Raw genomic sequence first — 12,459 nt, 5'->3', positions numbered from 1 at the left:
ACTTGAAGTTGAAATGATTTGAGGATAAAAATGGGTGAGATATTAAAAAATACCAATCCCACGTAGGAAAACTAGAAGAATATAAACCACTTTATACTACTCAAGTTTGGGATTTGGATTTAGATCCCAAGGGTTACCAATAGTTTTGAAGTGAAGATCTACATGTTATTAGGTTGAGTCAAAGCCCACATGTGCATGCTACCGTAGCCTATGTCCATCCAACTGGTCGGCCGGCTCGACACGGCACGGTCACATGTCATGGGCCATGTGCTTGTACCAATATTGGCATATACATTTTTGGTAAAATAATATTTGAACGTTTCTATGCATGACGCGTGGCATTTTCTTGAAACTGGCGGTTGACTGTTAAAACTACCTCTCCAAAAGGATTGTGCCTATTCAAGACACAACTTTTCAATAAGACACAACATTTCAACTTCTATAAATAGTTCATCATCTCCCAAATTTTATTCATTCCAAAAATCTTTCCTGATTTTTCTTTTACAAAATGTAATTCGATCTTGCATTATTCCATATTGTGCATTTCAATCCCGAATATTAATTTTGTGCATTTTAGTCCTCCAATTTTAGAAATATCAAATATTAGTAGGTCCTTCAAATCTTGTAATTTGTAGTACTACTATTACAAGTCGATGTCGTTGTATCATAGGAGATGAGTACTGAAAGACCATCAACACCAATGCAGGATATTATCGTCTAAAGAAAAAAGAGTCGAACTCTTGTCTTGACCATTTTAATGCTATTTTATTCCATTCATTCTGTAAGTTGAAATTATATCCAATTATTTATTGGAACATTTGCAAAAATGTCCAATTTTACATATGTCAATTAAAAAATATTGACTTTTGATAATCCTTGTAAAAATGATCCAATATGATACTAAATTCTTTATTTTATCCTTAATGAAAAAATAATAATTTCATATTATATATGTCAAATCACAATTAATGCTAGACATAGAAATGTCAAGAACAACATTTAGCCCCCGTTTGTTTTTCATTTTTTCTCCATTAAAATGAAAAATATAACCGTTATCCATCACATCAAACCACCAATTTGAATTTCTATCTCTTGTGCAGGATCCGTAACGGTTATATTTTTCATTTTCATTTTTACAAAAATGAGAAACAAACAGGGCCTTAAAGTGTAGAGAAATATCATGTTTGGAATGAAAATGTCATTCTAGATATTTAATATTGTGATTTGACATGTGTACTTTTGAAATATAAATGGATTCAATAACGACATTTGAAATGTCGAGAGCATCATTTTAATGTAACTTCTCATGAAAACTATTTAGGGGTACTCTCGTCCAAATAATTTTAAAAATGGACATTGAAAAATTTGAACATTTTTATAAATGACTATGTCAAAATGGACTTTTTTTTTTTTTTTTTTTGGGTAATTTCCTCTCATTTATTCGCTTTTGAATATAAATTATTGTATGATAAAATCAACATTTTTTCAACAACTAGCACATAGAAATTTCAGAACATTTCAACATCAAGTCAAATCCTTAACTAACTGTCTCCCTTATAAGTCTTAAAGAAAACTGTACCAATTCGCCCCCGGGGTGCTTCTACATTCGCAAAGGACAGATTTTCTCAAAACTGGCAAATCAGAGGTCGTGGGTTTGATTCTTGGGGCTCTTGGAAGGCAAGGCACATACTGAAAGGCAGGAGTGTCTTGGAAGACAAGACGCAATATGGGTTGGCTCATTAGGCACTTTGACAGTCCAGTTGAAGAGGTGCTCGGACCCTGGTCAGTCGGAGGCACATCCGACGATTTAACTTATTTGTGTGAAGAGGGGCCGAATCACAAACCCAAAAAATAATCGTCGAAGGCGTCCACACCTTGAAAAAGAAAAAAAAAAAAAAAAAAACTGTACCAATTCTCTTCCTAATATGAATAATTCCTTGAGTACACGGAATTATTTCACATGGCCCCCCATGTGATTTTTTATTATTATTATTTTTCGTCCAAAATTGAACCCCCACATTTTTTTTTTTTTTTTTTTTCCAAAATTGAACCATCCACCTCTCCTGCTACGTTTTGTCTGTACCGTTCCTGTGCACGTAGTGCGGCTGTCCTAATCTCTCTCTCTAAACTCCTATTTGAACTTCCAAAGCCAACGACCGTTCTGCGCCATTATTGCTTCATGATTCTCTGATCATTTCTTGATATATCAGAGAGTGAAATTTCCTTTGGGCTTCTCTCAAGTAAATGCATCCCTTAAAATCCTCGTGCACCTATTTTTTCTTCTAACCTGCAATTCTACATCTCCATATTCCAATTTTGCTGCCTAGATTTATATACCCTTTCCCCATTGTCTACCTCATTTTTCAACTGATTCGCGTCCAAATCTTGCTACATCAAATTGTAAACAGAAGAAGTTTCAATAATATTTGGATAGCTGTTCATAATTGAGGACTATAATGTATGCTGCAACTCCTGGAAAAAGACTGCAAAGCATGTTGCAGGCTGCAGTTCAATCTGTTCAGTGGACATACAGTATTTTCTGGCAACTGTCACCTCAAAAAGGGTAAGTTTTACAAAAATCAGTGTTCAGGGGCTTAATTCACCTCAAAATATTTTTGACTTTTTTCTTCCTGAATATGGTTCAATACCATCTAATTCATTGTTTATTCATGGAAAAAATCTATTATCTTTCAAAAGAATTCTATTGTGGAGTGATGGCTACTACAATGGAGCAATTAAAACCAGGAAGACTATACAGCCGACAGAAGATAGTGCGGAGGAGGCGTCCCTCCAGAGAAGCCAGCAGCTTATAGAGCTATATGATTCCCTCTCGTCCGGAGAAACAAACCACCAAGAACGGCGGCCTTCTGCTGCCTTGTCGCCGGAGGACTTAACGGAATCTGAGTGGTTCTACTTGATATGTGCCTCCTTCTCGTTTCCTCCGGGGACCGGGTAAAAATAAATCATCATCTGAAATTCCCATTTTTTTAAAATTTATTTATTTATATTATAAATAGGTAGTATAAATGCATTGCACTGTCATCCTCTAATTTAAATATTAGCGCCGGAGGATCCAGCTTCCGGCATGAATACGGGCTAATAAAGCAAAAAAAATAAAAAATAAATTTTACTAAATTTTTTTTTCTTTCTTTCTTTTTTTTTTTATTAAAGGGGATTTGGGGCGGACGGATGGGCTGTAGCACTAGTCTACCCATTCCTGAATCCGCCATTGAATATTAGTAAATGCTTAAAATTTTATTTTATTTTATTTTTTTAAAAGAGAATTTGGGGCGGACGGACCGGCTGTAGCACTAGTCTGCTCATCCCTGAATCCGCCCCTGAATATTAGTAAAGGGTTATCATTTTCATTCATCCTCTCTACCACGTAAACTGGTCCACCAAAGTTCCATAAATTCAACATTCCATTATAGGCAATAATAGATATCACTGATTAAGCACAAAATCCACCGACCTGCACTATTTTGGGGGGTTTGAATTGAAGTTCTCTCTATCTCTCCAGCCGAATTAATTAATGATATTTTGCGGGTGGTTGTATGAATGAAATGCAGAAAGGCAAAGTAAACTCAAGAAAAGAGAAGAAAGGCCACAATGAGAGCAGCTATGCAGATAATATTAATGGTTGTATATTTGATCATTCTCCCGAACATCAATACTTACCTATCGGTGTTAAATAACCTCGTACACTAATTTATTTAAATGAATTTTTATCTTTAACGCGCCTTTTCAGTTTTCACTATAAGATTCATGTTCTCGATAAAAACCTTACACGTGCATAATTTTTGTTATTAAATCAAACATCCTCGTCTTGAAATTTAACATTTTAGAAAGGATAATGAAATTTATTTTTTATTTGAATTTTGTGTTCAGAAATAAGTATGGATCAGTAGTATAGTTAATTTTCCATCTAGATCCATCTAATTGCTTATTCTTATATATGCTTTCTAAATGGTCATTCATACTTTTAAGTAAAATAAAAATATTTAATGATGTGCCAGAATAAAAGAAAAGTGTGTCCATAACAAAATAGGCATAATAAAACTATGGTTTGTAATGTGTAGATTACCAGGAAAAGCATATGCAAATCAGAAGCATATATGGCTCACTGGTGCAAATGAGATTGACAGTAAAGTCTTCTCCAGAGCAATTCTTGCCAAGGTACCATGATATGTATTTCTTTTACTACCATTTAACAAGAAGATTATTTAACTTTTTAACTTTTTGGTAGTAGAATTGGAGGAAAAAAAAAGTTTGATTTTGAAGTATTTGCTCAGTGATCTCTCTCACTCATGTACTTATTACAACTAATTAACCACAAATTTGTATGTATTCATGTCGGTGGACTCATCCTCCATGCTAAATCTAGAAACTTTGTCAATGATAAGCAAAAACTAGTGAATTCCAGGTTTCTCCTAGAAAATTATGGAGCCTTCAAAACAAAGTTGGTGGTGATTCCTTCAGTGTATGCTACTAAATTAAAATTGTTAGGAAATATGTTACATCCGTGAAATAAACTTCGAGTTAAATCTCCACTGTAATAATAAAGGGTTACTAAAAGGAACACTACAAAAAATACCATCTTCCAGAGACGAAAAAACATGGTCTGTCAAGGTTTTTTTTTTTGTTGCCAAAGAAATTTGTGATTATTGAGTGCCCTCTAATTTGCTGTCGATGAAAGTATTTGTTACCAATATAACGTGGTCTCTAAATATGTATCACCCCATGACCAAATATTGGTAGCTAAAGGGGTCCATTTTAGCAGTTGATAATAGTTTTTTTTTTTAAAAAAAGAAAAAAAATGGTTGATTAGCACCCTAACCAAACTTTGGTTGGTAAAAGCTGTTAGTGCGGAAACGAAGTGTTGAAGAAAAACTTGAATTTTTATTGATAGTTTTTGAGTTGTTACAGCACACTCAATAATGTTTTCTTCTTTTTTTTTCTTACAATGAGACTACAAGAATGACCTCTATTTATAGGACCACATGGACAACTCTAGAGACATGGGAATATAAATGGACACCTAATAATTCATGAATTTGCATCATGTATTTTCCTGATACATTTTCTTCAAGTGCATCATGTATTTTCCTGATACATTTTCTTCAAGTGCATGTAACCTTATTTATTTCCTAAGATTACAAATTAATGCCACATTTAACACCCTCTCTTAATTTTTAATCTTGAGTTTTTCCTTGATCTTGTCGAACTTGTCAAATGTGACTGCCTTTGTTAAAATGTCTGCTAGCTGATCATTTGTGTTGATAAATTCCATGCAAATTTCTTCTCGACTTACCAAATCTCGAATGAAGTGATGACGTAGTTCAATATGCTTCGATCTGGCATGAAAAACTGGATTTTTTGTCATAGCAATTGCTGACATATTGTCGCAATGTATTGTTGTTGGCTCTTGTTGTTCAAACATCAAGTCTTTTAGAATTCTTCTAAGCCAAACTGCTTCACAAGCGGCATCCGCAGCTGCAATGTATTCCGCTTCTGCAGAAGATAGTGCTATAGACCTTTGCTTCCTCGAACTCCATGAAATAATATTTGTTCCAAGACAAAAGATGTAGCCTGATGTACTTTTGCGGTCAACAAGTGAGCCTGCCCAATCACTGTCAGTGTAGCCAACAAGGTTGAAGTTATTTTCCTTTTTGAACTCAATGCCTTGATTTTTTGTACCTTTAAGGTATCTCAAAATTCTTTTTGCAGCCGTAAAGTGATTCTTTGAGATAAAAAAATTCTTCCCGGGCTTTGTTTGACTTGGATGCCAAGAAAGTATTTCATTTGACCCAAGTCACTCATCTCAAAATCTCTCATCATCTTTTTCTTGAATTCTTCCACCATGATTTTACTTGTACGCTTGCACTGGTTCATGCTGGATTTTTCTAGAAGATCATCAATATACTTCTCTTGAGATAAAAAAATTCTTCCCGGGCTTTGTTTGACTTGGATGCCAAGAAAGTATTTCATTTGACCCAAGTCACTCATCTCAAAGTCTCTCATCATCTTTTTCTTGAATTCTTCCACCATGCTTTTACTTGTACCAAAGTATAGAAGATCATCCACATAAAGCCATACTACAAGAAAGTATCTTCCAAGATTATTGACATATAGAGATGATTCACTCGTGCTTCGATTGAATCCATTTTGGATGAAATAGCTATTGATTTTGCTATTCCATGCTCGCGGCGCTTGCTTTAAACCATAAAGTGCCTTGTATAAACGATAGACTTTTCCTTCTTGTCCTTTGATTTCAAATCCTTCGGGTTGCTCGACATAAACTTCTTCTTGAATTTCACCATTTAAGAATGCCGATTTTACATCAAGTTGATAAACACATACCTCCAATTGAGCTGCCAGTGCCAAAACAGTACGAATTGTCTCCATTCTTGCAACCGGAGCATATGTTTCAGTGTAATCAATTTCGGGCTGTTGAGAATACCCTTTTGCAACAAGACGTGCTTTGTGCTTTTGGATCGACCCATCTTCATTGTATTTTATTTTATAGACCCACTTGAGTCCAATGATTTTCTTCCCTTCTGGCAAGGCAACAAGCTTCCAAGTTTTGTTTTTCTCGATTGTGGACATTTCTTCATTCATGGCTTTTGTCCAACATACTTCTTTTGAGGCTTCTTCAAATGATTGTGGTTCACTAGAGAACAACCCAAGTTCACATGACTCATATATGTCTTGTAGTGAACGTGTTTTTCTTGGAGGGCTTTCTGGATCAGATTCTTCCTCACTTCTTGGAGTAGGGTTTGGATTATGCTCTAAATTTCCAACTTGTGACGGACCTGCTTGAAATGTTAATGGATCAACAAAATGGTATGGTGTCTGGTCCACAACTTCTTTCCCTTTCCAATCCCAAAATGCAGCTTCATCAAAAACAACGTCTCGTGAAACTGTAATTTTGTTTGTAGTTGGATCTAATAACCGATATCCTTTAGATTCATCACTATATCCAACAAAGACAAGTTTTTGTCCTTTCTCGTCAAATTTCTCCCGATTTTGAGAAGGGATAAGAACATAAGCAATGCTGCCAAATATTTTGAAGTAATCAACCATTGGCTTCTTTTTGTTCCAAGCTTCGTATGGAGTTTTATTCCGTACAGCCTTTGTTGGAGACCAATTGAGAATGTATACTGTCGTATTTACAGCTTCTGCCCAATACAGATTTGGAAGTCCTTTGCCCTTTAGCATGCTTCTTGTCATTTCAACAATTGTGCGATTTTTTCTTTCGGCCACGCCGTTTTGTTGCGGAGTTCGACTCACAGTTAATTGTCTTTTGATGCCATTTTTTCTGCAATATTCCATGAAAGGATTATAGAGATATTCACCTCCACGATCGGTCCTTAAAGTTTTTATCAAAAAACCACTTTGCCTTTCTGCTTGAACTTTGAATTGATGAAATGTGGAATATGCCTCAGATTTTTGACTGAAGAAGAAAACCCATATCATTCTTGTGAAGTCATCAACAAAGAGAATAAAATATCTCTTGTTTCCAAAAGCGGGAGTTTGCATTGGCCCACAAATATCCGAGTGCACAAGCTCAAGATGTGCTTTCGTTCTCCATGAAGTTTTTGGAAACGACAACTTGTGCAATTTCCCATAGATGCATCCTTCGCACATTTTGTCTATGTGTTGGATGTTAGGAAGTCCCGTCACCATATTTTTCATTTGGAGTAAACGAAGGCCTCTTTCATGAAGATGACCATATCGTAAATGCCACATTTAACAAAAGCATCTGTACAAAATATCTTCATAGTTCCAAATAGTGATATCTTTAGTGATATCTTTAGTGAGAAATCATTGGTCGTTAAATGTACAACTCTCAAGACCAAGTATTCATCGCTGAAGGATTGCTTTGCAATAGTCAATAAAAAGCTTTCCTTATTTTCCAGCAACAATAATTTGGTTGTAGAAGGACATTTACTTTATCAATGATCTTATCGTTCAATGGAGATAAATAACATTATTCTTTATCATTGATCGTCAAGATATACATGCTTTTGTCGATCTTCTTATTCATCAGATCCGATAATTCATTGTGCTTCTTCACCATATCTCGAAGAAGTACACTTTGTCTTATAAGTTTGGACCTCTGATCTTTAGGAAGCTAACAAACACTCTACATCATAAAATGTTAGATAAAGGCGCATTTTCTATACTTCTCTTAATTTGAGGTTCGCACCTTTTATTTTTGGTTTTGTTACTTCTTCATGTATATTGCACCTCTTCCATTCCCACCATTTGTTTTCCAGTAGAAATTTACCACATCAGAAAGCATATACTTGCATATATAAATTTCATTTTCACATAAATATATGATAAATATTCGGGATGAAATTTTATCCATATACTTATAGCTAACCAATTTCCTCAAGCTATGGCCATTAATCAATGCTAGTGAAAATGAACTTATAAATTCGTATCAGTTTAGGCTAGCAGGCTTAGCTTTTGTATAGTTCTGTTCACTTGAAAACCAGTTTAAATGGTTAATTCTATTCTCTCTTTTTTCATGTGATTGTGGAATTACAAGAGTGCTCGAATCCAGGTATTGATCTTCTCGCCCATCCATTACAAGTTACTAGAAAAAATTTTCCTTTTTTCTTTAACATATAACGTTTCTGTTAAATGTAATCTTTCAGACTGTTTTATGTATTCCAGTCCTTGATGGGATAGTCGAACTTGGAACTATAGAAAAGGTAATATCGAAGTATCTCCCATCTGAGTACACATGCATGAGAGAGTGCATTCATGTGTGAGTTAATATAAACAATAAAGAAACCCGAGAAGATTGACTTAATAAGCTCTAGTTTGGAGGAGATTAAAATTAGATTTTCAGTACATCTTGATGAAATGTATGGTTGAAAGTTGTGAGTCTCATAAAATACGTGGTTAAAATAAGATGTTGACTCTGATGTAGATTATTATTTAGAATTTAATGTTTACCAAATAGGGGCTAAATTTACAAATGGAACAAAGTGAATTATGCACGTAGCTAATGTCTGTAAGACAAGATTTCTTCCCTAATGCATGTGTATGTACACTAGTGGATCCAAGATGAGAAGTGAGCATGGGCGGTGGGAGGTGAGCACGAGCGGTCGCTTAAGCGGCCACCTATTATAAGGGGAAAAAAATTCCAGATGATCTGGCACGCCGCTGCTCGCTGGTTGCTGGATTTGTCAGTGTGTATTTATATACCGTGTACATAATTGAAAAGTTGAAATGATGGTGCATGTAGGTTAAAGAAGACGTTGGATTTGTGCAATATATCAAGAGTTTTTTCATTGACCAATATCAACATCCTCATCCTCAAAAACCAGCCTTATCAGAGCATTCTACTTCCAATCTTGCTGCTAGTCTGGCAATGTTACCTATCCACACGCCTATTCCACCAGGAAACACTAGTCAAATGGAGGAGGACAGCGAAGCCGAATTCGACTCGGATACAAAAGAGGACTACATTGATAGCCACCCCAGAGATCAAAATACTGATACTGTACCTCAAAGTGATTGTGCTGAACAGATCATGCAACTTGACATGTCTGAATATATTAGAGTTGGATCACCTGATGACGGCTTAAATAATATGGATTCAAATTTTTACCTAGTTCCGGTGGCGGAACCTAAAAGATTAAAGCACCACCAGTGCCACGGTGGCTTGTATAGGGCTGAGTCAGTGAATCGGTTGACACCATTGAATGACCCGTTGAGAAATAGCCTTCCGCCACCACATTCAGGTAATATATGTACTACAAAATGCAATTTTAAACTCAGAATATATATGGTACCTTTTTGGCTTACAATGTAATATGCATTGTTTATTTTAACTAAGATATTGACCTTAAAAAATAAAAAAACTTTTTTATCTTTTGCAACCACTAATTATTCATTTTAAGACCACCCACGTTTCGCTCCCATTTTCCAAAACTCATTTTTCACTCAAATTCATTTCAATTACACATTCTCTCAATAAAATAATTTTGGAGGAAGGTCTATAATATTTTTTTTTTTACATTTTAATATCACATTTAAAAAAAAAAAATCATTTCTCACAAAAGTTACTCTCAAAAAATCTTAGCCAAACAGGGATTTATTTATATGTCAAACTTTAATTTTTGGTGCAGTAGTTCATCCCCAGTCTGATGAACTGAGCCCGGAAGGCATCGACTATTCTCAAACAGTCTCAACCATCCTTCAACACCAATCAACCATCATTCAACACCAATCTAGCCAGTGGTCGGAGTCTTCCTCCACCTCCTCCGCCTTTTCCAACTGGTCTGCCACCGCCAACGCCACCCCATCCTCCACCCACCTGGACGGCGGCTCCCAATGTCTCCTCAAATATATACTTTTTACCGTCCCTTTCCTCCACACCAAGTTAACAGACGCTACTACCTCCAGCTTCCGCAAAGGCATGCCACAGGAAGAGCTCAATGCCAATCATGTTCTTGCTGAAAGACGCCGTCGTGAGAAACTCAACGAAAGGTTCATCATATTGAAATCTCTTGTACCCTTTGTCACAAAAATGGACAAAGCATCAATTCTTGGCGACACTATAGAATACGTCAAGCAGTTGAGTGAGAGAGTTCAGGAGCTGGAGGCTCGTACACGAGAAATGGAGGCCGAGCAACGTTCTAGAACTGTTATGGACTCGGCCCAATCAACTAGGGGAGGACCAGGTTCATATAAGAGGAAAATGAGGATAGTTGAGGGCAGTGGTGGTGAAGGAAAGTCGAAAGCCGTGCATCCAACTCCGAGGCAGGTAGCAGCGACGGCGGAGGTGATGGTGCAAGTAGAGGTGTCCATAATAGAGAATGATGCATTGGTGGAGCTGCATTGTCCTTATAAAGACGGTTTGTTATTGGACATAATGCATACTCTTAGGAAGTTAAGAATAGAGATCGTGGGAGTGCAATCATCTGTTAACAATGGGATTTTCCATGCAGAATTGAGAGCTAAGGTATGATTTACCGAATACCGATCAAGATTTAAATTTTGAAGGGTGTCACACTTTTTGTTTTCAATCCCTTCTTTGATACATTTTTTTAAAATTCATTTTCAACAATTCATTCTACTAATAAAATAATTTTACATTGGGTCCATAATTTTTTCCGAACTTTTTAACTTTACATTCTTCAAATATCTCATTTTTGACGAAATCTATACTCAAGAAACCGACCATACATGCCATTTATTAATGTCCATATTAATTAGCTAAGATTTCTCACTTTTTTTTGCCAGGTGAAAGAGAATGTAAGTTGCAAAAAATCAAGCATTGCGGAAGTGAAAAGGGCAATAAACCAGATAATTCTTCACCATTGACTGTCGATTTTAATTAGAATTAAACTGATGAAAATATTCTGCAATGATATGGAATCTAAGTAAAAGGATTTACGGGATTTTATTCACTATTTGCATCTATTTATACTTATAATTGTGAAAAAATAAAATTCCGTAACACCTTTTACTCAAATTATTATCATTGCAGTATATCTATTTATATTTATAATTGTAAACAAATAATGTTGATGTTGAACAACAATGTTTTTAGGCATAACATATCAGAATTATTAAATTTTACATCTATGTTATTTACTATTTTAATGTCTTGTACACCGAAAACCCATAAGTTGTACCTAATAACATCCTTTGGACATCTTAACATGATACATTTAGAGCCTAATTTACCATATTATGTTTGGTGTGCGTAGGTTGCACAAACAAACAACCTAATATGAAACAATTACAAGAATAAAGTCCCCTCGTATTGACCCTATCACCTATATCGTGTATGTGTAGCAGTTTTTCAATTACAATTCAGTACTCAAAAGGTAATATGGCTCATTTCTTTCGGGTCTTTTCATTGCAACTAGTCCGCGTCTCGTGCGTTGCACGAATTTTGTATTTATTTTGATTTTATTAGCGTAAAATTTATAGATTGTACAAAAAGTATTTGGAAATAAGAAATGTTTGTTTGATTCTCATCTTTTGGTCGACTGTATATTTTATGTCACGATAATTTATTTTTATTCTTATAAATAAATATAATGAATGTTGTGATTGTATATATGTCAACGATAATTTATTTTTAATTATTTATTGTATTTTTTTGTTTAATGTAGATGAAGATTTTTTTTTTTTATCTAATATTGCAAATAAGTTGTAAATTGAATTTTGCGAAATGCTTTTCTTTAGCAATTTCGATTCGAGAGGCTATACTTGTAGTTCAAAAATAACCCATGTAGTTGTAAATTGAAAGAGAATATCCACATACACAAACATTTAAATAACAAACTCAGGTTCGCACGTAAAATAACTTGAAGTGACACTTACTGGATAACCAACTTCCTTGTTGGTGTAAGAATTAGAACCTTAATAGCAGGCTTATTCTTCGGACGATACAACAGTCATTCCAAGGTTGGTAGGGCAAAAGAA

The 12,459-nt window shown here is 35.2% G+C and overlaps 1 protein-coding gene across 1 annotated transcript; it reads left to right on the top strand.

Annotated features, from left to right (window-relative positions):
* The first annotated feature begins 2,128 nt into the window (after positions 1 to 2,128).
* On the top strand, positions 2,129 to 11,469 carry LOC111388546 (basic helix-loop-helix protein A). Its single transcript, XM_023013290.1, has 8 exons — positions 2,129 to 2,563; positions 2,698 to 2,952; positions 4,080 to 4,176; positions 8,558 to 8,572; positions 8,667 to 8,723; positions 9,263 to 9,761; positions 10,149 to 10,984; positions 11,266 to 11,469. Exons 1-8 carry the CDS (start codon positions 2,457 to 2,459, stop codon positions 11,344 to 11,346), a joined length of 1,947 nt encoding a protein of 648 aa, XP_022869058.1. The 5' UTR covers positions 2,129 to 2,456; the 3' UTR covers positions 11,347 to 11,469.
* Positions 11,470 to 12,459: the final 990 nt, after the last annotated feature.

The sequence above is a fragment of the Olea europaea genome, unplaced genomic scaffold (assembly GCF_002742605.1).
Source record: "Olea europaea var. sylvestris unplaced genomic scaffold, O_europaea_v1 scaffold505, whole genome shotgun sequence".
Lineage (NCBI taxonomy): Eukaryota > Viridiplantae > Streptophyta > Magnoliopsida > Lamiales > Oleaceae > Olea > Olea europaea.
The sequence above is the reverse complement of the archived record's forward strand: the minus strand, read 5'-3'. Positions and strand labels throughout refer to the sequence as shown.

Bases quoted from the DNA above. Each gene is read 5' to 3' on its own strand.
- LOC111388546 (XM_023013290.1), top strand. From the start codon at position 2,457: ATGTATGCTGCAACTCCTGGAAAAAGACTGCAAAGCATGTTGCAGGCT. The intron at 2,564-2,697 runs GTAAGTTTTACA...ATCTTTCAAAAG, and splicing joins CAACTGTCACCTCAAAAAGG to AATTCTATTGTGGAGTGATG. The intron at 8,724-9,262 runs GTAATATCGAAG...TGGTGCATGTAG, and splicing joins AACTTGGAACTATAGAAAAG to GTTAAAGAAGACGTTGGATT.